Source organism: Ursus arctos, unplaced genomic scaffold (assembly GCF_023065955.2).
Source record: "Ursus arctos isolate Adak ecotype North America unplaced genomic scaffold, UrsArc2.0 scaffold_1, whole genome shotgun sequence".
Lineage (NCBI taxonomy): Eukaryota > Metazoa > Chordata > Mammalia > Carnivora > Ursidae > Ursus > Ursus arctos.
The window spans coordinates 68420407-68446078 of record NW_026622763.1 but is presented as its reverse complement, the minus strand read 5'-3'; the positions used below and the strand labels follow the sequence as shown (position 1 = coordinate 68446078).

At 36.6% G+C, this 25672-nt stretch overlaps 1 protein-coding gene across 1 annotated transcript in view; it reads left to right on the top strand.

The window, feature by feature from the left end:
* TMEFF2 (transmembrane protein with EGF like and two follistatin like domains 2) overlaps nucleotides 1–25339 on the top strand; it is a 216438-nt gene extending 191099 nt beyond the window's left edge. Inside the window, exons 8-10 of the mRNA XM_026492289.4 lie at nucleotides 19556–19679; nucleotides 21468–21626; nucleotides 25010–25339. Of these exons, the coding sequence (XP_026348074.4) occupies nucleotides 19556–19679; nucleotides 21468–21626; nucleotides 25010–25106 (380 nt within the window). The 3' untranslated portion in view covers nucleotides 25107–25339. The remainder of the gene's footprint in view (nucleotides 1–19555; nucleotides 19680–21467; nucleotides 21627–25009) is intronic.
* The last annotated feature ends 333 nt before the right edge of the window (nucleotides 25340–25672 follow it).

The following is a 25672-nucleotide window of genomic DNA, read 5'->3' as shown; positions in this document are numbered from 1 at the left end:
TGTCTAACCTCGCCTCTTCTGTGCTCTCGGAGATGCCCCTCCCTCTTACCTTCCCCTAGCAGGACACTTCTCACCGCTCAGGAGAAAGCCTGCTCGACTGCCATACTTGATGTCCACTTGCACTCTATGCATTCTCTCTGCCAATGTTATGTTTGCTTTTCTTCACAGTGTTGAGTGAGAGCAGAAATGTATTTGTGTTTTTACCTTTTTGTTTTCTCTCTTTTTTTGGTACAATATAAACTTCATGAAGGCAGGGAATTTTTCTTGTTCTGTAAATGCAGTCTGGAAAAAAATGCCTGGCGTATAATAGACACTAAATAATTATTTGTTGAATAAATAAATAAGACTGACAGTCATCTTTCTAGAAACAAAACTATGTGAACTTTTAAAGGAAGTTCCATATCAAATTAATGTCATTTTTGCTTTGTTCTTAAGAAATTTTGATCATATTAATATTTTTATCATTTTACAGACCTTTTAGAGCAATACTACAGAAAAGAAGATGCTGAAGGATATATATAAATTTTCACCCCCCAAAAATGTATTCCAGTTTGAGGGTTTAATTTTTTATCTCTACTGGGCATTTAAAAAACATTTTAAGGAAGGACCTGTATGGAAAATATAATTCTAAACATTGCTTTGGAAGTAATACCAAAGACTGTTTACTAAAAGGGGAAGAAAGAGACCTTCATATGCAAATGTATGGCATTTGAAAATGTCATATAGCTACATCTACATATAAATAAGCTGCTCTCTGAATTCCGGGGAAGGGAGACTTTGTATAGTATCAGCCAATTTCTTTATCAAAATAAAATAAACTGATAGAGTAGCAATGACTCAAGACATGGAAGAACACATCTTCACTACCTCTTAATACATTTGTGGCACTTCAGGTCATAGACCACCTGGCCAAATTCAAACCAAAATGAAATCAAATCCCACAATACTTGACTAGTAATAGCTAGAAGAAAAGGGACTCACAGATGAAAAAAAGGGGGGGGGGGAGAGAAAGAGACAACTTCTTATCAAGTATTTGCTTCCTTCCAAATATTGACATAGAAATCAAGGGATTGCCATAGAAATCAATGGCCTTGTGATGTCTTCTATACTTAACCTCTATGCCAGGAGTTGTTTTCATGTGAAATTTTAAAGGTTGTACCAGAAAAGCAAAAACTTCTAATTCTTACCTCTTTCCTATTTCATATTTGTACCATACCTTGGTACAAAATGGTTACTTTGGAAAAATCCCTCTGGTAACCCACAGCATGTAAACTACCAGATGGGGATAAATAACTCCTTTATATTAAATGAATTATCCTTCCAGGACACTAGGCTACCACTCTACAACGTATATTTTTTCTGCATTGTTAGGGTGTTCCTTGCTTCTGGAAAAGTTAATTAGCCTCATCCTAACAGGCAGCCCATTCATGGGGACCAGGTACCCAGGTGTTATTTTTACCATAGGTCATCTGTTCCTTTCCAAGTTAAGACTATAGAATTCATCACAGGAAAAAAATAATAATAATAAATTCTCTTATGCAACTCTTACTTTCCATTTTATGGAGTCCACATGGGAATTGTGTTTCCCCAACACAGGAGGGGCTACCTATAATCTGTCAGGTAGTGCCTAGATCACAATTTCATGTTGGGCTCATAGCATATTTATGAGGGTGCTGGGGCTCACAGAGTAAGCTTCTAGAATGATCACTGAAAGGAAACACTAGGAAAAAAGTTTTTTTTAATAGGCTTAAGGTATCAGTGTGGAAGAAAAGGGAAAATGCAGTAGTCAGAGGAACCCAAGAAATCAGAACCCAAGAAATCAGAATATATTATTCATCTTCAGGTGAATAATATATTTGCTACCTTTTATTGAATATGGCTGAGTGCTTGGCATTTTATTAGTGCTTCTGTTTGAAAAGACCCTCCAATGAAAGAATTATTATCACCATTGTAAAGATAAAGAAACGTGGGCTCAGAAAGTTTAAGCAATTTTCCCAAGGTCACGTAGCCAGTAAGAAGTCGAGAAAATGTGTAAACTGATACTTCTTTGACCGCCAAGCTGGCTGATCTCTTTCCATTACACCAGCCTGCCTCTTGGCATCTAGAGTGATAGGGAAAAGGGTAGCAAGATGTACGTTGGCTACATTTGAACTATGCAGTCAGTCTCTTGTGGCAGATATTAAGGACACCAAAAGCAAATCCTTTATGAGGATTAAAAATATCGTATCAAAGAACATGTTCAGAAAACTAAAAAAGGAAAAAGAAGTAGACAAAATTTTGTTGACTTTTTGCTGAAATGTGCTGACATTTGGAGATATTTATGTTTTTCCGAACATCTGGTGGATATTAGTATGTTTTTATTCACAGGCTTCCATTATTAATGATAAAAGGAAGCTGAGTAATTATGATACACTGCCACAATGAATGAATATTATGCGTGTTTTTTCCAATGTATTACAGAATCTCATCATTCCATCAAATAAGAAAACATAAAGTTATTTTTAAAGAGTGGAATATGGATGTTATCTTCTTGTAACAAACTCGTTTCCATCATAATAGATCGTATTGAGTCAGCACCTCTTGTATTTAAGACATAAGAATACATTTCAAGTCATAAGATTTGTTATTAATAGGTGATTCAAATTACACGATCAATATTGCCTTTCGTTTGAAAAATGACCTAAATCTGTTATACATTTTTTTTTTGTTTTGCCAAGAGATAATTCCATTTCTTTCATAAGACTTCATGGAAGAGAGATTATTTTATTAGAGATAGAGACACCATGGCTTTGTCTCCTTTGTAGACTGTCAAAGTGAAGTATATCTTTCCCGACTCTATAATCCTACCCCCTGGCTTTTATCGAGGGCTCCTTCGTCTACGCAGAGCTCTTGCAAGTTTCTACTACCGAATATAACTGAATCTCTTCCATAAACCACCAGCGACAGCATATCCTCAACGGCTGGCTAAGATCAGCATGACAGTGGAACGGCAGTTCCTGACGGAGAGGCAGCCTCTCCGTGAGCGGGAACACCACACGCATTTGCACGGGCCGGTCGGTGAGCGCTTACTTCAGAGCAGGCTGCTGTAACACCTGGTATGACATGTACTGCAGGCCTTAATCCGTACCCCCTACCCTCGTTTCCTTTACCCTATGCTCTAGAAACTGCCAGTTTCCCTACAAGCCATGCTCTATCTGCCATCTGGGTTTTTGTATATATATGGAATACTCACATGCCTCTCTCGTTTGTCTAATTCTTATGTATTCTTTTCGCTTCAACTTAGATAACCTTCCTCTGGGAATGATGATGATTAAGACACTCACTTTCATTTACTGAGCACGTATTATGGGCCAGGCACTGTGCTTAATAAATGCTTCTTTACATTTAGAAGCTCATTTACTCATTATGCATATTAGTTAAAAATAACTATAATTTATTGAGTACTTACCATGTTCCAGATATTGCTTTAAATGTTTTACAGACATTTTACAGACATGCATAAAGGATAAATAACTTGGTTGTGGTCATGGAGTTGGGGAGTGTGGTGTGGGGGGACCAGAACTGAACCCAGACATTAAGTCAAGCTCCCAAACCTGCAATCTTTTTGCCTCACAAGATTCTCAGGTAGGACTGTCATTTCAACCATTTTAAAAATGATGAAGCAGAGGCCCCTTGCTCCCCACCTTCACGCTGGAGTCTGGACATAAATTCTTCCACGTGCTGTTTGGCCTCTCTCCTTACCCAGTCGTCATGTCACGTTGTATTTGCCATTTTGCTTTTCTGTTTCCTTCTTTCTTGATGAGGAAACAGAAGTCTTGAGGAGGGAAGTCACTTGCCAGAAGACCACTAACAATATTAAATGTCCATGCTGAGATTTGGGTTCTCTCTGTTCCAAAGTCTGCATTTTTCCCTCTGCTGAACAATCTCTTATAAATGTGTGAACCAGAGAATCTCTCCACAGATGTGCATGCGAGTAAAAACAAAAGCAGAATGACTTGCAAAGATACAGAGAATATTTCCAGGTCTATTGCTTCATTCTTGTTTGGTTCCTTTAGATAATATGTTTTTAAAACATGACTATGAGGACAGGTGATGACAATAACTAATAATAACTTAAAAGTTTATTAAGTGCTTATTATTTGCTAGCTATTCTTCGGAGGGTTCTATTTATTCCTCATTTATTCCTCACAGTAACCCTGTCATGCAAACCCTATTATCATCCCCACCTTGCAGGTGAGGAAACTGATCCACAGAGAGGTATGTGGCTTGCTTTAAATCCACAACTGGTAGGTGCAGGATCTAGATCTTAAACTTACTTTGACATAACTCCTCATTTGTAGGAGAAAAGACATTATTTTCCATGTTACCAAAAATTCAGTGTCATTTACCAAAGCACTTTGACTCATATAACATATCAATTGTATGAGCCTAACAGCAAACGTGCCTTATGTTCACTTATGTTCACTACCCTTTAGAAAAACTGATAAATCCTTAGAGAATAAGAGAGAAATGAGTGTGCCTAAAGCACTTCATGCTCATATTTTGCTCCTAATTTCTTTAGAATGACCTAGCTTGAAAAGATGATAAAGGGTTTGTATGGGTCCAACTTTGTTTAGCACAAAGACAGATGGGATCTTGGGATTCTGCAAAGCTGTTCCTCTGCTGGGCATACTTCATCTCCTCTATATAAACTGATCTTCTTTAATTGGTGTGGAAGATTCATTGTTCTGACTCTCAGACAAGGATCCCCACACTGTATGTGGTTAAGCCTGGCAGAGCTCTGAAAGGACAGTCTTGTCATGTCTAAGCACAGTCGGGACACTGTAGTATGCTTCCAGTGACCTGAGACCAATAAAAAATAGAAATATGAAAGAAGTTCTGACCCTCAAAAACAATTAGTTCATCCCTGGCACTGCCAACTATGATAGAAAAGATTGTGGAGTTCCAAGGGCATGGAAATACACTCAGTCAAGTTTGGGAACTAGAGAATCTGTTTTCTAAAAACAGTATAAGGACAAGAAGACAGTGAATATTGAAGTTTTAATAAGCTAAAGGAAGTATGATTTCACACTTCTACTCTGAGAAGTTGTTAATAAGTAATAAAAAGCTTTAAATCTATGCTAATCAAATAAGAGTAAATTGTATAGAGATAGAGATGGAGTTGTTATTTATTTATCTGAGAGAAAGCACGAGTTGGGGGAGGAGCAGAGGGAGAGGGAGAGGGAGAGAGACAAGCAGACACCCAAGCCCCTATGTGGGGCTTGATTCCAGGACCCTGGGATCATGATCTGAGCCAAAGTCAGATGCTTAACCCACTGAGCCACCCCAAGGTGCCCCATAAAAGTAAATTCTAAACTCAAAGACCAAATCATTCTTTTTTAATCTCCCCATTAAAAAAAAAAAGGAAGAATCACTTGATACTTTTTTTATTAGTGTACTTTTTATAAAAATAAAATATTTATATTATAGGGAATTATCTCTGCTACCCAGAGATATTATCAAAATAACTGTCAAAATTCTGGTGATTTCTTTCGAGATTTTTGTATCTTCCACACATTATATATTTTAGTATCCTACTCATTTTCCTGTGTCCTCAAAATTCTTCACAATTTTTTCTACTTGAGTAATATTTAATCATTTAGTTATGCTACAACTTACTTAACTATATTATACTGTTGCTGAAAATGTTGGTAGTTTCCCAATTTTCATTTTTATAAAGGATGCTGCAATTGATTTATTTATAACATGAGTCTTTGCTTCTGAGCCTCCTGATGGATAATACCATATTCGTTTTTGAAAGTTTGTACATTTCCTTTTCCACCAATGATATCTTAAATTCTGGTCTCTGCACTATCAACTCCTGCGCAACTAACAGAAGCTATGAACTTCCAATTAGTACAGTTCTCGTCCAGATAGACTGAAGGGCCTACTTAACCAGATACCGTGCTAAACAGTTGAGCTGTCCTGCTATTTGCTATCAGCTCTTAGACACAGCCTGACATAAAGCTTAAAAAAAAATAATGTCCCATGTATCATCTAAGTAAACAGACCCAAACAGTACATGTAGTAAAAAGGCTAGAAGTAAATAAATTAAATGTTGACAGCGGTTGTCTTTAGGTTGTAAACAATGAGGACTTTCTATCCTTCTTTTACTTTCTATATTTTCTACTATTCTTAAATCAATGTGAATTGCTTTTATAATGAAAAATACCCAATATACTTAATTTTTAAGAAAAAATATAGAAACTAAGCAATTTAGCCCTCTCAAAAACCACACATTCTTCCCATTGAGTGATACACAGTTTCCTATTAGTAAGTGAAACACCTTCAGTCCTAGCTATACCTACAAATTCAAGTGGGGGAGTAAGGCAATCATAGGGATCTCTCCAGGCAAAAAAACATTTCTGTCTCAATTATCTATATCTTTCAGACGAAATTGTTTTCTGGCCTGGAATTATCCAGATGACTGCCTCTTTCATTTTTTCCCCTAACTCTACATGTACAACTCTAAGACAATCCTTTGCCATTGAAAAATTGAGAAGAAAACTCCAGATTAAGAAGGGAAACACAGAAAAATTGGGTTGTGGGTATATGAGAATTCTTTGTACTATCTTTGTAACTTTTCTATAAATGTAAACTGTTCTAAAAAAAAAGTTCTTTTAAAAAAATGAGAACACATGGCCTCTGGAGCTAGTTTTCTGCCTTTGAGCTACTGTATGACATTAGGGAATAATTGAATATTTCTGGCCTCTACCTCCTAATATATCAAGGAAAATACACACACACACACATACACACACACACACACACACACACACACACACATATTCATGTCCATTACCTAATGTTTAGGGGTGTTGCAGTCACGTATAAAATAATAGCTACAAAAAAAACTTTAAAAATGCAAATCATTAAACAGAGTAAAATAATAATATAATTTAATAATCTTTTGGCCAAAATAGAACCTATTTTATATAATGGAAATTGAAGACAGCAAACTTCTTATCTTTAAATTATTTATATTTTCTTGTGATAATTTTTTCAAAAAGAGAGAAAAGTGCTTTGCTTAAAAGCATTCCTCAGTGATGTTTTTTCACAGTCTAATTTTTCCCTTTCATTTCATGATATTTTTTATCTTGCCTTTAAATTTACATCTTCAAATCCCTTGTAGACCATAATAACTGTCCTTCTTCCTACTTTAGATGTCCTTCCTCCTACTACAGATTTCCATTTAATAAACATAAATTTGCTTAATATTATTAATAGACATTTCACTGTTTCACCCCTTAATAATCTTCTTACTAAACTATGAGTTTATTCCAGTTAACATCAATTATATAGTATACATACCGAAACATAAACATAGAATTTTCAAAAATCATAATCAGAGATCCATCATGTTTATACATCAGAGCTTAATTGATTCTCCTCCAGTCTTCTCCTTTACACAAAAAAGACACTACCCAGATATTCAAGCCAAAAACCTAGTCATCTTTGATTCATTCCTCCCATATTACAGGACACAAACAAGTCATATTCAGTCTACCTTAAAGATTTATATGCAATGGAAGTTTTGTTGTTTCGTTTTCTCCCTTCATTGCTGCTACCCAGTTCGAAGACTTAAACATTGTCTTTTACCCACACTACTACAATGGTCTCCTATTTGTTCTTTGTCCTTTTTCTTTCCCTTCAATGATCTATTTTTCCATATCAGTCAGATGTGCTCAAGACTATCCAAACGGTTGCCCATTGCACTTTTTTTTTTTAAGATTTTATTTATTTATGTGACAGAGAGACAGCCAGCGAGAGAGGGAACACAGCAGAGGAGTGGGAGAGGAAGAAGCAGGCTCCCAGCGGAGGAGCCCGATGTGGGACTTGATCCCGGAACGTCGGGGTAACGCCCTGAGCCAAAGGCAGACGGTTAACGACTGCGCTACCCAGGCGCCCCCCCACTGCACTTTAAATCAGTACTCCTTAACATGGCTTACAAAGTTCTATGTAAAAAGGAACTCACTGATTCTCTTACTCATCCTACTTGTCTCTCTACTCCACCTCTCTCTGCTCCGCTCTAGCCACAATGCTGGTTCCTGGAACACCTCTTCCCTACGTTAGAGTCTTTTCCCATTTGTGTTATTCACTCAGGCCGGGAGTCTTCCCAAGGCTCTTCTGGCCAGCTCTTTTTCATTCTTCCTTCTCTACTATACCTTCCCTTACATTCAAAGTAGGTCTCCCACCCTAGTCTGCTATATCTGAACACCCTATTTTTCCCTGTAACATTTCTAATTGAAATGTTGGGTTTTTATTTGTTTTTCATTTTGTAGACTGCCCATCTCTGCCTCTCTAATGTGTATGCCCTTCAGGAGAGAAATTTTGTCTGTTTGACTCACCACTGTATATCCTGTACTTGTAGTAATTGGCATATAGAAGGAATAGTCAATATTTTTAATTGAATAAATAAATTGATGAATTAATTAAGCATAGATACAACCAAGATCTAGTAAATTTCAAAACATCATAAGAGAAAATGTTTCTTATCTACTGTGGATCCAAAGGTCTACACAGTCACACACCAAGAGCCAAAAGTCGTGGGCTGATACTCATAGCATTCATTATAGAACAAGTGAGGTGCTTTGTTTGAATTATCTATGCCATACTCCACTCCCATCTCTGGACACAGTCATTTTGCGCTTTTTCTATTTCAAAATAAATAGTTCCTTATAGGCTCCAATTCTAAATGTCAGCTGTTTTATTTCTAATGGATAAAATAGGTGTTTGACTTTCTCCAAATTCAAATTTGTGCATGTTTTATAACCCCTATTGATTTCTTGAGTGGTTAACCGTGTACTTGGAGAGTATAAATAATACACTGGGAGTGTGTTAGACCTGTTAAAAGGTAAACTAACACTTGAGACTACAAAGTACCATTTACTTAATAACTGATTTCAAGCCCTAAATGCTGTCCAAGTGGAAAGAAGCTAAGATCCACACCTCATCCTTAACTATTTCGAGAGCAGTTTTTTGTATTCAAAGTTATCACTGATTAGAAATTAAGGAAGTACCAGAAGCAAATCAGTTATTCAAAACTGGGAAGAAAAGGAAAAAAAGAGAGTATAAAACCACAGCTATTTAGAATATTTGGGGAATGAATTGTCCTAGATTTAAAAGATTTGCATTTTACTGAAGGATAACACTTCAAAGAACATTTAATGTTCAAATTTTCTTAATGGAGTACTATAAACTCCCATCCTTCTTAAACAGAAGATACTAAATAAACTAACATTTTCTTAATGACTAGGAATTCCATAAGGCATTAGCTCTTCAGGCATCCTGAAAACACAGACAGAGATACTGTGGGAGATCATACCCCATATGTGACCTGGAATCTTTTTGTTGAAAGGTCATTGGTATCAGTTTGATTCTTGGTCATTTGCTTCTTTCTAATAAAGGTAAAACGCAGCATCATTAGTTGTATAACAGTGATTATGTAAGATAACTGCCTTTCTTACAAGATGAATTAATAAATCAAAAATGAATGTAGCGCCTTCCATGAAGTTTTCCTCTCCCCTCAAAAATTCTTCTTTACTGGAGTTATTAGCATCCTTAGACATATCAGCACCTTTAAAACATGGTTTTTGTGTTGCAAATGCAATGAACTGCAGATGTCTCAACATAAATTTAAACTAAGGTAATCATATCATTTATCACCCAAACTCAGAAACTTTGAGAGTAAAATTATGCTGGAAAAATAAACATAAATTGAGACTGCCGAAGTCACATACTAGTTGAAACCAATCTTTCAGCTCATTTTCACTGATTCCATATAGGTTATTAGAAAATATATTTCATTAGTGTAAGTGTTTGATTGCTAGACTGTAACTGTATTAGTTTGCTAGGGCTGTCATAATAAATTACCGCAAACTGGGTGACTTAAAACAACAGAAGTTTATAATCTCATAGTTCTGGAGACTAAAAGTCTGAAATTAAGGTGGTGTTGGCAGTACCATGTTCCCTCCAAAGGCTCAAAGAGAGAAGGAATCCTTCCTTGCCTCTTCTGGTGGCTCCTGCATTCCTTGGCTTGTAGCAGTATAGCTCTGATCTCTGCTTCCATCTTCACATGACTCTCCACTTGTGTGTCTTTGGGTAGCCTTCTTACAAGAATGGTCATTGGATTTAGGATTCAGTCTAATTCAGTATGAACTCATCTGAACTGATTACTTATTTCCAAATAAGATCGCATTCTGAAGTTCCAGGTAGGCATGAGTTCTTGGCGGGGGCGGGGGGGGGGGGGGGTGCTGGCATTATTCAACCCAATACAGTAACTAATAAAATATCTGGCTATTGTATTACTGGATAATCATTAGAAAGTTTTACTGAGGGTAAAAAAAATGTATAATACTGGGCTTGAGAAAGACTTGCTCATTTGTGTTATCATGTCTCTAATGTAACAGGCTAAATGGAGAAACTACATGGAAATCTTAGATGGATTATCACATCATTAAAATTTTTGTTTTAGGAAAAAATACCACCTTTATTAGCTGTCTTATTCTGCTTAAACACAAAGATACTTGATTTGTAGACGTATACTGAGATATAATTGAGAAATACCATCAAAACAGAATAACTTTTCAATGCCATTAAACTGTTCAGGGGCTATGTTATGTTCAGAAATTACTTCTTAGAAAAACTATAAAATTCTGCTTAGAGTTGACTCCATGACTTTTTTATTCTCAGTTTTATTTAGAATGCTAATTTGAAATGTTAAACCAGCTTTCAGAAATACTCATAGCACAATCAGCTACATTTGTTTCTTAAAATTATTTTGTCTCATCGTTGACTATTAGAAAAGATGGTGTACCTTCTAACCCTTTCAATGAGAATCAGTCACATTAATTTGGTCAGGTACCAACATATGGCAGTACTCCAACTTTGCAAATGAATCCAAATCTACACTATAAATTCTCTAATTGCCTTTTCGGGCCATGACATCATTCAGGAGAAATGTGCAAACTCATCAACCCATCAATTGCCTATATTTGCACTTTCGAGTCATTTATAGGTGTCTTTCTTGTCTTTTATGGTTAGCAACACATTTTTGCTCTCCAGCCTTTTGTCTTTCACTGAAGAAGACTGAAGAAGCACAGCAAATATGGCTTTTACTTGTGCATCTATTCCTGTCATACTGAATATATACATTTTAGTGAGTATACCAGAGTTGTCCACCATATTGCACCTTACCTGTCATTTTTTAAAGATTTATTTATTTATTTATTTATTTGAGAGGGGGGAGGGGCAGAGGGAGAGGGTGAGAGAGAGAGAACCTCAAGCAGTCTCCCCACCTAGCACAGAGCCAGAGGCAGGGCTTGATCCCAAGACCCTGGGATCATGATCTGAGCCAAAATCGAGAGTCATTCAACCAACTGAGCCACCTGAGCACCCCCATTTTTTTTAAGTACTACTAGTTTTATTAATAAAGCTGTTGTGGGTTGACCGCAGTCACAGCAGTTTCTCTGAAGGGGTGACCAGAAAGCAGTGGGTAAATAGTGAATGGGAGTTAGTGCAGGAAATAAAGAACAGGAGTGGAAACAACACTTATATGAAGTTTAGCTTCTTAAGAAGAAGAGAAGGGAGATAAGAGGCCTACGAAGGCACATGCATTAAGAGAAGTTTGTGAATTCTTATTTTAAAAAGGAAGACACTCAAAAATGTTTAAATGCTAGTGGCAAGGAGCAAAGAGTGAAAGAGAACTGAAGATACAGGAGAGGAAGGAGATCACTGATGGAGAGAGCCCTTGAGGAGGATGGAGAGGTTGGGACTCATGATGGTTTGGCCTTGGCCAAGGTATCTCTCCCGGGACAGAAGGAAAAGAAAAGAAAAGAAAAGAAAAAAGAAAAGAAAAGAGGAGAAGAGAAGAAAAAAGAAAAGAAAAGAAAAGAAAAAAGAAAAGAAAAGAAAAGAAAAGGACTGGTTTTCAGAGCAGGAGTAGGATCCAGGTGGGATAAAGAATCAGGAATCATAAAGGACAAACAATAAATAAGATATGGAGGCCTGGTATTGTCTTCTGTTTTAATGAGTTCTTAACTACATGGTCTGCGTGTTACATTGGCAAGAGCTGGATTTGACCCTGGTTCTGCTTATCCATCGTGCAAATCTCTAAGATAAGCATTCAACCTATTTGAGTTTATGTTTCTTCATTCAACCTATTTGAGCTTATGTTTCTTCATTTCTACAAAATGGGATTTTTATAAACCTACCTTAAAGAGCTGTAATAAGAAATATTTTTATCATGTGAAGTATTAACACAATGTTGGGCATGTTGCAGATTCTCCAGTAAATGTAGATAATATTTATCATCAGCTTGTCTTGCAAATCTGTTTTCTCGGCTATGTTTAGAAGATGACAAACAAAATTATGGGAAGACAACCAAAAGATAGAGTTTATTACATACAGTACATAGCACAGCACCAGACACGTAGTAGGTACTCAAGAAATATTCATATAACAAACTACCAAAAGCCATTTTTGTCCTATTTACATTATTAAAACCTTTATTTCTGCTGTATTTCAGTGAATGCTCCAGCCTAAATCCTCCTCACTCTCTGTTGGCTAATAACTTCAGAGTCACAGAGGAAAACAAATGTGTCACCTAGAAAGGTTTCTCTGAACGATTTAACCATTTCTGCAAATGCATCCTATGAAGGGAAAAATAATTGACTCACATAGCCCAGAAGGCGGAAGTGAACAGGACCTGAACCCTCTGTCACTTGCTCTGTCATTTTCAGCATTGTCACCAAACAGGCTCACTAAGAACGCATGCCCAGTCAGCCATTGAGCAAATAAATTTCGTCAGAAATGCATAGATTTAGTTTAAGACTAAAGAAGGGAAGAGGAGTATCCTTGACATAAAATGGCTTCCCGTACTTTTTTCTTTCTCTCACGTTTGTAGTTAACTTCATCGTCGAAGAGCAGCTTGGAAATAAGAAAGGTTGCTGCAGCAAAAGCTCAGTGGGGAAAGCTCTAGCAAGTTGTCCCAGATAAGCTTAAGGCAAGTCCAGCTCTGGACTCCTGAGAGGTTAACGATCCCTACCTCTTCTCAAGGCCTGATATTTATGAAGTGTTGTCAAAGACATCTAAAGTTCCATAAAATACTATATTTTTAAAAGGTCTTCAAGCTAAATCCTCTAAACCTATAGGAGTTACCCACTTGCTGAGAGTTAATAGGCTCTTGACTGAATGGTGAAGTTTGAAAAGGACCATTAGAGGCCGAGTACAGTTTCTCCCAGTAGCCTGCTCCCTTCACGCTTTTGAGGGCTCTGCCATCCGAAGCCAGGCAGGGCATTTCAGGGCAGAAGATAGAGCAAATGGCTAAAAATCTGCTTATTTTTCTTTTAATAATAAGCAGATATATATATATTTATTTTATATAATGTATGTGTGTGTGTGTATAGATATAGATATACAGATAAAATATATTTTTGGAGGTCCAGAATTTATAGCTAAATCTGTGATTTAGCCTTGTGATGCCAAGTCCTGGAATTATAATAACTGTATCTGGATGTCATAAGTAAAATGCTTACACACAATTTCTTTCCCAAGATTGTACAGATTTCTCAGCTTTTATCTATGTAAATATATTACCAGTAGGAACTGAGATAATAAAGCCCCATGCAAATAATCGTGCAATATTGTGGCATTTCAATCACTCCAGTCCCCAAATTACTATTTCTATTTCAGATGCTAGTACTTTTTCCAATTTAAATTCAAGCAATTCTTGAATAATGTCATTAAGGCCTTGCCTGAGAATGTAGTAACGTGAAAATTAGTTTTCTTCTGCTTTATTTTAATTTGTGTGTCCAACAGGAATATTTATATACACAAGAGGTAATATGGATAATCACATTTCACATCTTATATTAGTGCATGATTGATGGTGGGGTAAGAAAGAATTTCTCCCTATCTCTGCCCATCCTACTTGCCAACCCAGAACACTGCCTAACTGGCAAAATTTTGGATCCAAATAGTTTCAATGACTCTTCTGGGAAAAAAAGTAGGTTTGACTACTAAAAGAAATGCTGCATTTGTAGCAAAGGACTTGGTTTCTGTTTTGAAGTTATTTTCCAAATCTTTAACAGAGATTAAATAACTAGGAACACTGTGACTGAGTCTCTGCTCTTTACAAAACTTGAGAATTGATTGTGTCCTTAAATGCTTTCGTGTCCCTTGCACTCGCCTGTCACTTGTAGCTGGCATTCTCATTTGAGTCTCTGTCTTAGAGGCTTAAAAAAGGAGAGACTCTTCTCATCTACTCGACTGTGCCTTGAAGAAACTATGACAGCAGGTGAAGCTATTATGGAATTTGTTAAGTTGCAAGAACTCCTATTGCATTACATTCAGAACCTGTTCAATAGGAATGCTTTTCTGGTCTTTAAAAAACTTCTATTGCAATTCAAGCTAGATATGAGGCTTTACTGCCACCTCATATGTTTATACGTGATAAGATAAGGAGAGGAAATCCTAAGAATTATATATCTTCTCTGAAACCAACTCTAATCAACAACGGGGACAATCATGACTTCACTTCCAAATTCATAATTTGATTCTGTCCCTGGCACAATATAAATATAGTAGAAAGAAAGACGATTTTTTTTCCTCGTTAGTTAAATAAACTATTTTCAAATGGCTTTGGAACTATGGCAGTAAGTAGGGGACAGGTAAGATTGAGTACCGATGTGCAGGTACATGAATACTCCAGGGCTGGGGTTTTCTTTTGTCATTATTAAATGTAAAAAAATAGAAGTATTATATAAACATATTAAAAATGGAAAATTTTAGTTTTCTGGAAAAGTGTGGCACATTTTGTGTGCCCATGGGAAAAGCTTGTTAAAAACATCGTAAACAAGACAGTACCACTTGTGTGCCTGCACTTGTCAAAGATAATTGGTGATGTTAAAGCATGATGTTAAAAATTGAATTTAATCCACAAACACATTGTTCCCCCAAAGGAAGGTAATGCATAAAAGAGCTCACTTTATGCTAGAACGTCTGGATTATAGACATTGTAAATATTGAAGATATCTTATGTGCTTTGATAAAGTAAAATGTCCCCATAATTAAGCCAAAGTGATTTCCTTTATTTACTATACCTAAATAATGTTCCTACTTATCTAATTCTTTTTCCCAGAGTATCAAAAATAATATTTTACAATAAATATTAGTATGTATTTATTGGTAATTTATTTTAAGTAAATACTAACAGTAGAAATAAATATTACTATTAGAGTTCAAAGAACCTAGAGGTCTGAAATAATCAAATCTCCCACGCAGGAACACCCTACAATATCTGAGCCATAGTAAGAAGGCTTCTTTTTAACACCACCAGAAACTCACTACTTCACTATACCACTCACTCACTTACTGAACAGCTCTAGTTGCTTAAAATTGTGCAGTAGAAATCTGGCTCCCTCAAATATCCAGTGAGTCCTCCATGTTACCTCTAGTTTAGGATCTTTCCAACTTACTCTGAAACCCTTACACAGAAGCAGACCACTCCTCAGGAATCAGTGGTACAAGAGATTTGTAGATATCCCAAAGAAAGGCCTGATTAAAGCTAAGTAGTGCTCTCTCCAGAGAAACATCATCTGACCAGCCCTCAAAAGGCCTCCCAGACTACAGTGCACCATGGGTATGGCTCGGTTTTCTAGCTTGTAGGTGCAGAAGTTTGATCTTAAAAAATGCCAGAACTGAGTGGGCTGGAAAAAGCTGACTTATGCCAAAAAAAATACACAGAGAGTCAGAACCAATCAATTTAACTCATATGAAATATGTAACTGTCAAATGGATGAGAACTCCAGGTGGTACTGTAGGCTACATAGAAATCAAATTATTTTAAGCCTGTTCAGAGAACAGAGCATCAGAACAAGGGAAATGGGTTGACTGAGTGAATAGCAGCATCAGACACTAATAGTTTTGTGCATCCATTTCTGCAACTGGGACTCTAGGTTCGCAAGTTCAGGTTGGCTTCTCAAGGCAGCACCACCCTGGAGAGCACTTGAATAGAGAACATGGCTTTCAGAAGCTTCTTTTGTCAAGCTCTAACCCTTGTCAGGAAACATTCTTTCTTTGGCTACATGGATAGTTTTAGGCAAGTTTTATACTGTCATATTTCTGCTTCAGTCCATAATGTGTTGCTTTGATAGATTAATTCTCTGAACAACATCTTATTTCCAGCTTTGGGGGGAGAAAAAGGCAGGGATAATGTTAAACACACACACGTACACACAGTGTGGGCTGTATTGATTTAAGGCTCTGAAATGCTATGCCCCGCTCTGTCCCTTTTCTACCCACTTCCCTTACTTGAGTTATGATAAGGTAAAACCTTGCCAGTCCTCATTCCCTCTGTTTCTTGCCTCCCTTCCCCATCTTTTTCCCTGAATGTGCCAGGATAGAAACAATACATATAGCTGTGCTTTAGAACAACCCATTTCTATAGCTCTTGACTAAAGCATTGACTAGTGATGGGCATGTAACCCTGTTAGCTCTGCTGCAATTAACTCATGTTATACCAGGAATGGTTTCTTAAAAGGGTCAGGATCCCTTTCAGAATAAATCATTTGTGAGCATTTAGTAGGAAACTAGTTGAAGATTTTAAGCAAAAACATGGAGAGTTTCTACCATTGTCACTATCTCCTTTGGCAGAAAGAGCACAACCTTTACATTAAATCTCTTTCTCAATGGAGGACAGAGAAATGGACGTCTAAATCATCAGCCACTGTATGAAAAATACGGACTTCCAAAGTATCATTTTTAGATGATTTTCAATCTTTAAATGCTTCAGAATTGCTTGAATACCTAGGCATAAACATCAGGATCACAAATACTATCATCCATACACATATTTGGTTGGAATATTAGATTTTCTGTTTCTATTCTTAATATGCTCAAATCTCATTTCTAAAATATGTCTATTGCATTACTAAAAGTGGTTATATATTCAGGTTTTCAATCAACTGGTTTACTTGGTTGGATTGACTATAAATTTGTTGACATATATTGATGATTCCTCATTTTCTTGCTCAGGGATCATTTCTTCTACTCATTTATTTTCAATCTCTCTACCTTTCTTATTTGACAGTACCCTATGAGCAGCATAACAGGGCACCCCAAGCTCATAAGGAATGGTGTAAACTAATTAGCAGATTTTATGATGGAAACTATTCCCCTCACACGTGATCATCCTGTCTGGATAATGAACTTTGTGAAAATATCTGGTTCCTACTACACTAAAGCAGCAGCCTCCCTCAAACAAGCTCTTACGTTGCCCTTGGACTTTGGTTTGTAACTGTGAACATGGTACAAATCCAAAAACAAAATCAGTATGGGACGAGAGATGGAGTTAAAAATAAAATAGCCTAAAAATGGATTTTGAGTTAAGAAAATTCTTGATCTTCTTTCATAACTGACAAAAAAGAAAAATAGTCCTAATAAGATGTGTTTGAAAAATACCATGCCTGAAATCACAATGTATAACTGAAGTGTAGGCAAGTTACAGAAAATTCTCCTGCATGCAGGTGTGCGGAAGCACTGAAGGGTTACTAACAAACACTAAATAGAAGTGTCGAATAGTTTGTGATGGGGAGAAGATCCAGGGAGAAGAATGAGAATCAGTGCTGGTCCGTTACATCAGCAGTGGGGCTGGCAAACCTCCCTGTGAAAGTCGCCTCTAAACGGCAGGTGCATGGTTTGACCACTGTAGCTTGTAGCCTCCTGGCAGCGGCAACAAATGAGCCTAGCCTTCCCCAGAGATTCACGAATGGCCACAAGCCACCTTAAGGTGCCTCAAAACAGCATGATCATCCTGCTTCTGTTTTGGTCACATATTCCCATATTGGAAATTTCACCCAACATTATTTATTTCAGTTTTTGTTGCCTTGATAGATTAATTCTCTGAACAACATCTTATTTCCAGCTTTTGGGGGAGAAACCAAAAGAGAAAACTTTGTCTATTTTTAGCCTTTTCCATGGAAGGTGGTTCATTCATTTTAACAACATTCAACAAAGTAGAAATAGAATACAAACAAAATATCGCCTAAATAGGTAAAGAGACACAAATATAGAACAAAGGAATGATTTAAATGCCATCTCCAGTCTCACCAGCATACTTATCATAAATCCTTTATTAATTAGAGTTGTGATTTGAAATATTACCCATCATACAAATGTGCATGAATATTCCTACACAGGAAAGCACCTAACATATTTAACAGTATACTTCAAACTTAAAATTCTGCAGATGACTAGCTAGATCTTAAAATGTATAGATATTTTACAGCTCTGCTTAGACATAAATGATGTATTTGTCCGATTCACCCATATTAAAGGTATTTTTTCTCCTGGTGAATGTATGCATCAACCATGACTGCTAGGAGGGTGCACTGTAATAGAAGCTATACCTGTAGGTGAAATCCTAGGAAATAATCTATTTCATAAAAATAATAATTCATTTTTAATCTTCCATTACTGCTGCTTCCATTACTTCGCTTACCGTGGGGTTGAAGAATATCTCAGACTGAAGTCAAGAAAGTTATACTTTTCATGTGTTTAGGCAAGAATTTTAAAGTTTGTTAGGTTAGGTCACAGATTATGGAAAAGACTCAAAAAAGGCAAAACTTTATATTATAAGATGAATATCATCAAAAGACTATTTAGAGATAGTATTACAAATATGAAGCAAATGTATTTAGGCTAAAGGTCAGGAAAAATATTTTAATATCTTTGTAGAAACATGAGAAAACAAAACTTGTTAATGGCAGAGGAGAGGGTTCACTTTAGAACACAAATTTTTTCATTATCATTAAGTTTAACTTTCGCATCACGTTGTTAACATAGGCCAGCTATTATGCATTGGAATACACTTAGAGCATTCAATATGTACTGTGTTAGTATCTCCATAAATGATTCTGATATAACATTTGCTCTTTCAATATCTTTATTTTGGCAATAAGAAAATGTATGGGTGCTAGTAGAATTCCCCTTCACAGTAGATGAAAAAAGCCTGAAAGAATACGTTTGTTGCAATTTGCATTTAGTTTTGGAAAACATCTGTTTAACAACTGAACACAGCCATATTTTAACTTTTAAGCTCCCACACTGAGAAAGTATCAAGGTATTGCAGCAATTTACTCTTAGGGACATTATGTTGAGCTTTGAAATTCAAAAAATAAGATAGTTTTTCTTGAATTATTTTATGATCAATGTACAGTCTCCACACAAGGAAAATTAAAGCTGTCTGACAACTCATAGAAGCATCACTGGCTATTAAAGATGGAAGAAATTGCATAAAAGCATGAAAAGCACTGGGTAATTTTGCAGTTTCATCTCTAAACACAATTGTGAAGATGTCTGTCTTTCAATTCCTCGTCTTTCTTCTGAAGCATGGCCTTTTAGTTCTTGCCCTTTTAAATATCTTTTCCCACTATAGCTTTGCTTCTTAATGCACTGGTTGATCTTACTGGGCTAAAAAGTATTTACAAAGGGTGCCTGCTTTTATCTGTATTCACAGAGAATGCTAACAAGTTAGAAGAAAGTGCAAGAGAACACCATATACCTTGCCCAGAACATTACAATGGTTTCTGCATGCATGGGAAGTGTGAACATTCTGTCAATATGCAGGAGCCATCTTGCAGGTAATGTTTTTACTCTTTAACTTTTAAAATGTATAAAGTAAAAACAGAGAACTAAATTCTGGATGTTTGCAAAGAATTGCATGACATTTTGCCTGACTGGGTGATGAGCAGCAAAACTTTTTACTGCCTCTCCTATACACACACACACACACACACACACACACACACACACACGAAAACCATGAAATGTGTGTGCCTTACATACCCAAGTACTATGTAATATACCATTATGTATACTCTTCTGGTAGAATTTTAAATTGTACTTTGGGCATTACAAGCTTCTTAAAGACTCAGCCTCCTCTGTTTTATTCATCACTCTTTCCCATGAACATAGAATAGCTCTTGGCACATAACAGGTGGTCAATAAATATTTCTGAAATGAATGGATGAAGACTTAATGTACCTAAGATAACGTCGTTGCTTTAGGGAGGTCATCTTTTCCAAAGTCCTTCAGGTGTTCTAATCAATACTATCAGTCTTGGTTTTGCTGAGCACATACTCTTTTCTGTGGATCTGCTATCCTCATGCCTTGTAGAGTGAGATTATTAGCTATACCGCCACAGATTCTAACTCAGTTGAGACACAAAGAAATTGCTTGTCTGGACTTAGTTAATAAATATAAGTATCTGCTGAATATTCATGAATAGAACATAATTATTGAGATGGTAAAAAGATGGTAAAGTCAAGGTGGAAAAACAAATGTATTTGTATTAAAAGAATCTATAAGTGGCATATGATGAAACAGGCTGTGTATTGTTATACAGCGAAAGGAATTTCTCTCTCTCTCTTCTGCTTCTCCTCTCCCTTACTCTTTCTTCTCTCTATCTCTCTCTCCCCTCAAGAACTGTCTTCCTTTTATGTTTTCCTTAACTGAATACACTACCACCTTCCAGTGAAGCCAGGTAGAGTGAACAAAACTGAGAGGTTGTTCCTGCTGCCCTGCCATCCTTAGCAGGGTCCCCGTTATTAAACCCTTCGAGGCAAAGATGAAAGACCCCGGATGTAGAAATTCCAAGTGAATACTAAAATAGTTGCACAAAGCCACTGACAAGTTGACCCTTGTTGGTATTGTTATGTGAACAGTTCCTTCATTTCATTGTCAAATGCTAATTTTAACACGTTGATGGTTGACTGGAGCTTTCTGATGAGGGTCCAGTGAGTGAGAAGCAATGTTCATTCTGAGATGAATAGCACATGGGTTTACTTTGCGGAACTCTATTGTCTACACCATAATTATTTTTTTCCTACTGAAATTTAGCTCTCTAACATAAGTAGACAACTTTATGATCAACAAATTAAAGAAATCACTTATTGTACCCTTGTGCTAAACGTTTTTCAACATTTATTCTCACTGTAGCATAGAGAACACTTCATCCAAAAATAAGCAATAGCTCTGTTTTACACCCATATCCTCAGAAACAAACCTTTTCTCAAGTAATCATGTCGATTTAAGTTGATTAAAGAACAAGTTAAATAAAAATTCACCTGAAAAAAATATAGAAAGAACGAGTATTTCTGGACATCCACTGCTTCTCTGTCCTCAAAATTTACATACCAACACTCCTGTCCTCAAAATTTATTAGTAAGTATAAAAGTAAACCTCATATCTTTGAAACCAAAAACACAAAGAAATCTTGTTGAAAATAAATAGTCAAAAACCATATCTACAAAGTAGCATTTTTTTAAAGAGGGAAACAAACAGCCCCGATATGAAGATAAATGTGTATGGGCCAACTATAAAAATGAATCCAGCAGCTACAGGTAACTGGACACTACCATTTCTTCCAGGTGTGATGCTGGTTATACTGGACAACACTGTGAAAAAAAGGACTACAGTGTACTGTACGTTGTTCCCGGCCCTGTACGATTTCAGTATGTGTTAATCGCAGCTGTGATTGGAACCCTTCAGATTGCTGTCATCTGCGTGGTGGTTCTCTGCATCACAAGGTCAGTAACTGTCCTCAATGGCCACGGAGATAAAGGAATCTGTTGTTCCTCCTTGCCTTACTTAGATTTCTCTGCTTAGGAGTCCCTTCGGACTCTGCGGCCAGCTGTTCGCAGGAGTCCTGTTTCCTCATCATAACAGCATGTGAATAGCATCGATTTTCATGCTGGAGTGCTACAAAGTATTTTCCTTATTTTTGCATATCGATGAGGATTGTTTATTTTTGAAGCAAAGATTTGTTTTTCTCTACTATGTGATGCCAATCTTTGTTTAAATATGCTCTTCTCTTTTGGCTGTAGAAAGTCAGTCTTCATTCAGACTACTAACAGACTATTTAGATGACAGTGTTGCCTTATTTACCCAGATCAGTATGACAAAAAGGGTTAGAAGAGATTGTATACAAGGCCTAGAAGAGTGTTAAAGTATAGCGTTCATTTATGGTACCTATATTTCCAATTATAACTCTGATATCATTTTTAACACATTTGATAGAAACAACAGGTACATTTTTATCTTAAGTTAAAATAGCTTTTAATCACAAAATTCAAAGAAAATAGCTATAATAAAAAAGACTATGTTGTAGTACATGAAAACCTTTGATATATGGAAACATGCAGCAAATATGACAACAAGCGTTTATATCAAACCCCCAGAACAATCAAATGGTAATTGCTTCCTGGAGAGCTAGATTGAGAGGGATCCAGAGACCTCAGCCAGTTTCAATAGGAGAGAAAATCATGGTTAATTAGTGACGTCTGCCACTGTGCTTGGAGTAAAGGAGTAAGGCCAGGTATTTACTTGCTTAACTTCATCAGTGTGTAAATTCATGGCAACCAAATCCGTATTATTTATGCCCTGCCTAACCGGAAATATTATTGAAGATACTTCTTTCTGACCTGATTTCACTCTCCTTGAGAAAAAAGTTCCCAGAAAGTTTTTCAAGGCTTTTGCCAAATTCACGAGCCATTTTAACTTTCATTCATTTGTACAGCTCTACAGTAAATCAGAATGTTTCCCCCCAAATTATTTTTCTAAAGACAAGAAAATAAAAGAAAGTATCAGACCTTTAGAAAATAAAGGCCATAATACATCTCCGTAGCCATACTGCACTATCTTCTTTGAGGACAAGTGTGGCATTTGCTCTTGAAAAAGACAAAATATGGTTCATAAATCCTTGCCGGGCCTAAGAGCTTAAGGGAAGATCATTGACTGGAGCTCTGTGCTGCTCCAAGCCAAGTTGAGCTCATAACTAGACTCTCACGTTTAGATGCCAAGTGAGTCAATGGATTATATGAAAATAGATTCTAGGGAACATAAAGATAACTCAAGAAACCAAAAATACTGAGTCTAAAGGAAAGATAGAAAAGAATCTAAAACACAAGCAGTGGTGCCATATACGCTAAGGGTCTTGAGCCTTCTGATATGTACACAATGTCAGCACGCGAAAAAGCAAATTCCCATTTAATAGATCTCCTCTCATAATAATTGGATTCGCATGTTTCCATCTCATAATAATTTTTATTATGACAAAAATGCAAACCTTCAGTACCCTAGCAGATGTTCTCAAGTTTGTTATTGATCACAGTCCTGTTCCCATAGGTTAGAACAGCTGGAATACGTAGGGTCCCTACCTCACCAAGCGTGGTGTGTGTATATGTTATATGTGTGTACCATACATGTGTGTACACACACAGATACATTTAATACCATATGAGGAAGGAACAGTGATCCCCATTTTCAAAACAGGAGCCCTGAGGTATGAGAAGTTAGCGAATCGCTAAGTGGGCACAGCTGAGTGATAAGGACAGCTGTGGAGTCCAGGCGGCCTAGCGTCGGCGCCAGCGCGCTTGCGCCCTGCTCATACTGCCCCGCGGCTGGTGATAATGTTGTGTATTCCGATGCTCAAGACAGCCCACGCTGAGCTCCAAATCAGAAGGAAGCCATTTTTTCAAGGCATATGGCTATTTTCATTTTACATGTTGAAACAAAACAAAACCTATTCTCTATTTACTTTTGAGGAAGAGTACATGAGCTAAATTAGCATTATTGTAATGCATTTTATAAAGCTTTTTTAAGATGTCCGAGTCTTCCAAAGTCTTTCCAGGAGCCACGCTAGTCCGTAAGCCACACTTTCCCCAGTGTGGATTCATTCTATTCACTTTGAGAATGTTCTACTCAAAAACCAGATTTTTCCACCCAGCTCATCTGCCCCTCCCCTAACCCTCCCCTTTTCTGGCCACCTTGACCACACTTGTCTGTCAAGACCTATTCTGACACATCCCATTGCTGAAAGATTGACAGACTGCACCAGGCAGAGGTCCCTTCATTCTCTTCAATTTTCTTTTAATTTCTCCATCACCTGGTCTCTCTTCTTTTCTCTCTCTTCCCCTCCTCCCACTTTTTTTTCTAATTGCTTCCTTTGTTTTTATTATTTTAGTCTAACATCTGCCCTCCTTCTAAATACAGCATGTGTCATAAAAATATAGACATCTAGAGACATGCTCTGGAATGAAAAGAGTTGAGAAGATGGATTTTCAATCTTTTTGTCTCCAGCTCCTACTTGCATTTGACTTTCAGCTCCATGTTCATTTTAACAGATCTACCACACTTCTGTAAAATATATATGTATATATAATATGTATATGTATTCATATATGAACATACATATGAATATATAATCTCTGAAACCCATCTTCTTATAATAAGATTTTATATGAAATTTATATTGTTGTTCTTATTTGTGTCATCAAAGCATTTGTTTATTGCAAGAGAAAAGACACCAGACCAGAGCTTTTCAGGTAATTTGACTGAATTTAGCTTTTTATAGAAGCGAAGTAGTTGGCACCAATTAATGTTTCCAGCTTACGGTATTAATACATAAAAATGATACCAGGCTGAACCAAAACAATATCCCTTTTCATTACATATCAGATATTAAGAGTTGGCTCATTCTCTGGTTGGATAGGATTTAAACTTTTAGCACTGAAATGTCAATATAACATTCATCCTGAGGACATTTAAAATATAAAATTGTTGAAGACATTTAAAGTGAGATTAGATGAGCTCACAACTCGCTTGGTTGCCTTGTGCTGAGTCATTCTTGTGCCTTCCTGAGTAAGCGATTGAGGACCAGGTAAATGTATTCCTCTTCACCTTCTGCCTCTGCTCTGCAGTGCTCCCCGACAGACGCTTAAAGACAACCGCAGGAAAAGCAAAAAAAAAAAAAAAAAGTCTTCTAAAATAATCCCAGCTTCTACTAATAATAAATTCTTTTGTCTGAAATATTTTAACGATTGGCTTAATCCACAACTTCAGTCTGTAATTGTAGGACCCAACTTCAGGTAACAGCACTGGACTAAGATTTGTAAACTTTCCAACCTTCTAGGAAATGCCCCAGAAGCAACAGAATTCACAGACAGAAGCAAAATACAGGGCACTACAGTTCAGACAACACAACAAGAGCATCCACGAGGTTAATCTAAAGGGAGCATGTTGCACAGTGGCCGGACTTCCGAGAGCTGGGACTACACAATACAGTATTATAGACAAAAGAATAAGACAAGAGATCTACACATGTTGCCTTGCATTTGTGGTAATCTACACCAATGAAAACATGTACTACAGCTATATTTGATTATGTATGGATATATTTGAAATAGTATACATTGTCTTGATGTTTTTTCTGTAATGTAAATAAACTATTTATATCACACAATATAGTTTTTTCTTTCCCATGTATTTGTTATATATAATAAATACTCAGTGATGAGAAAAAATTGGCATTCTTAAATTTGCGGTATCTCATAACTGTCACTATAATCAAGCCGGTACAGCCTGTACAGGCATCAGTATTGCATCTTTCCCCACATCCTGAGACAGAGCATTAGTTTACACAGGACTCAGTGGCTAGGTTTTGAGTGATTCCGAGATCAAGGGAAATGATGGTTATTGGAAAAGAGAAAAAATAATTTACTTTATATCGAGTGAGGATAAAATATTTCAGATCTTTGAATCATCTCTATTTCATCAACTTTCTTCCCTGGTCTTC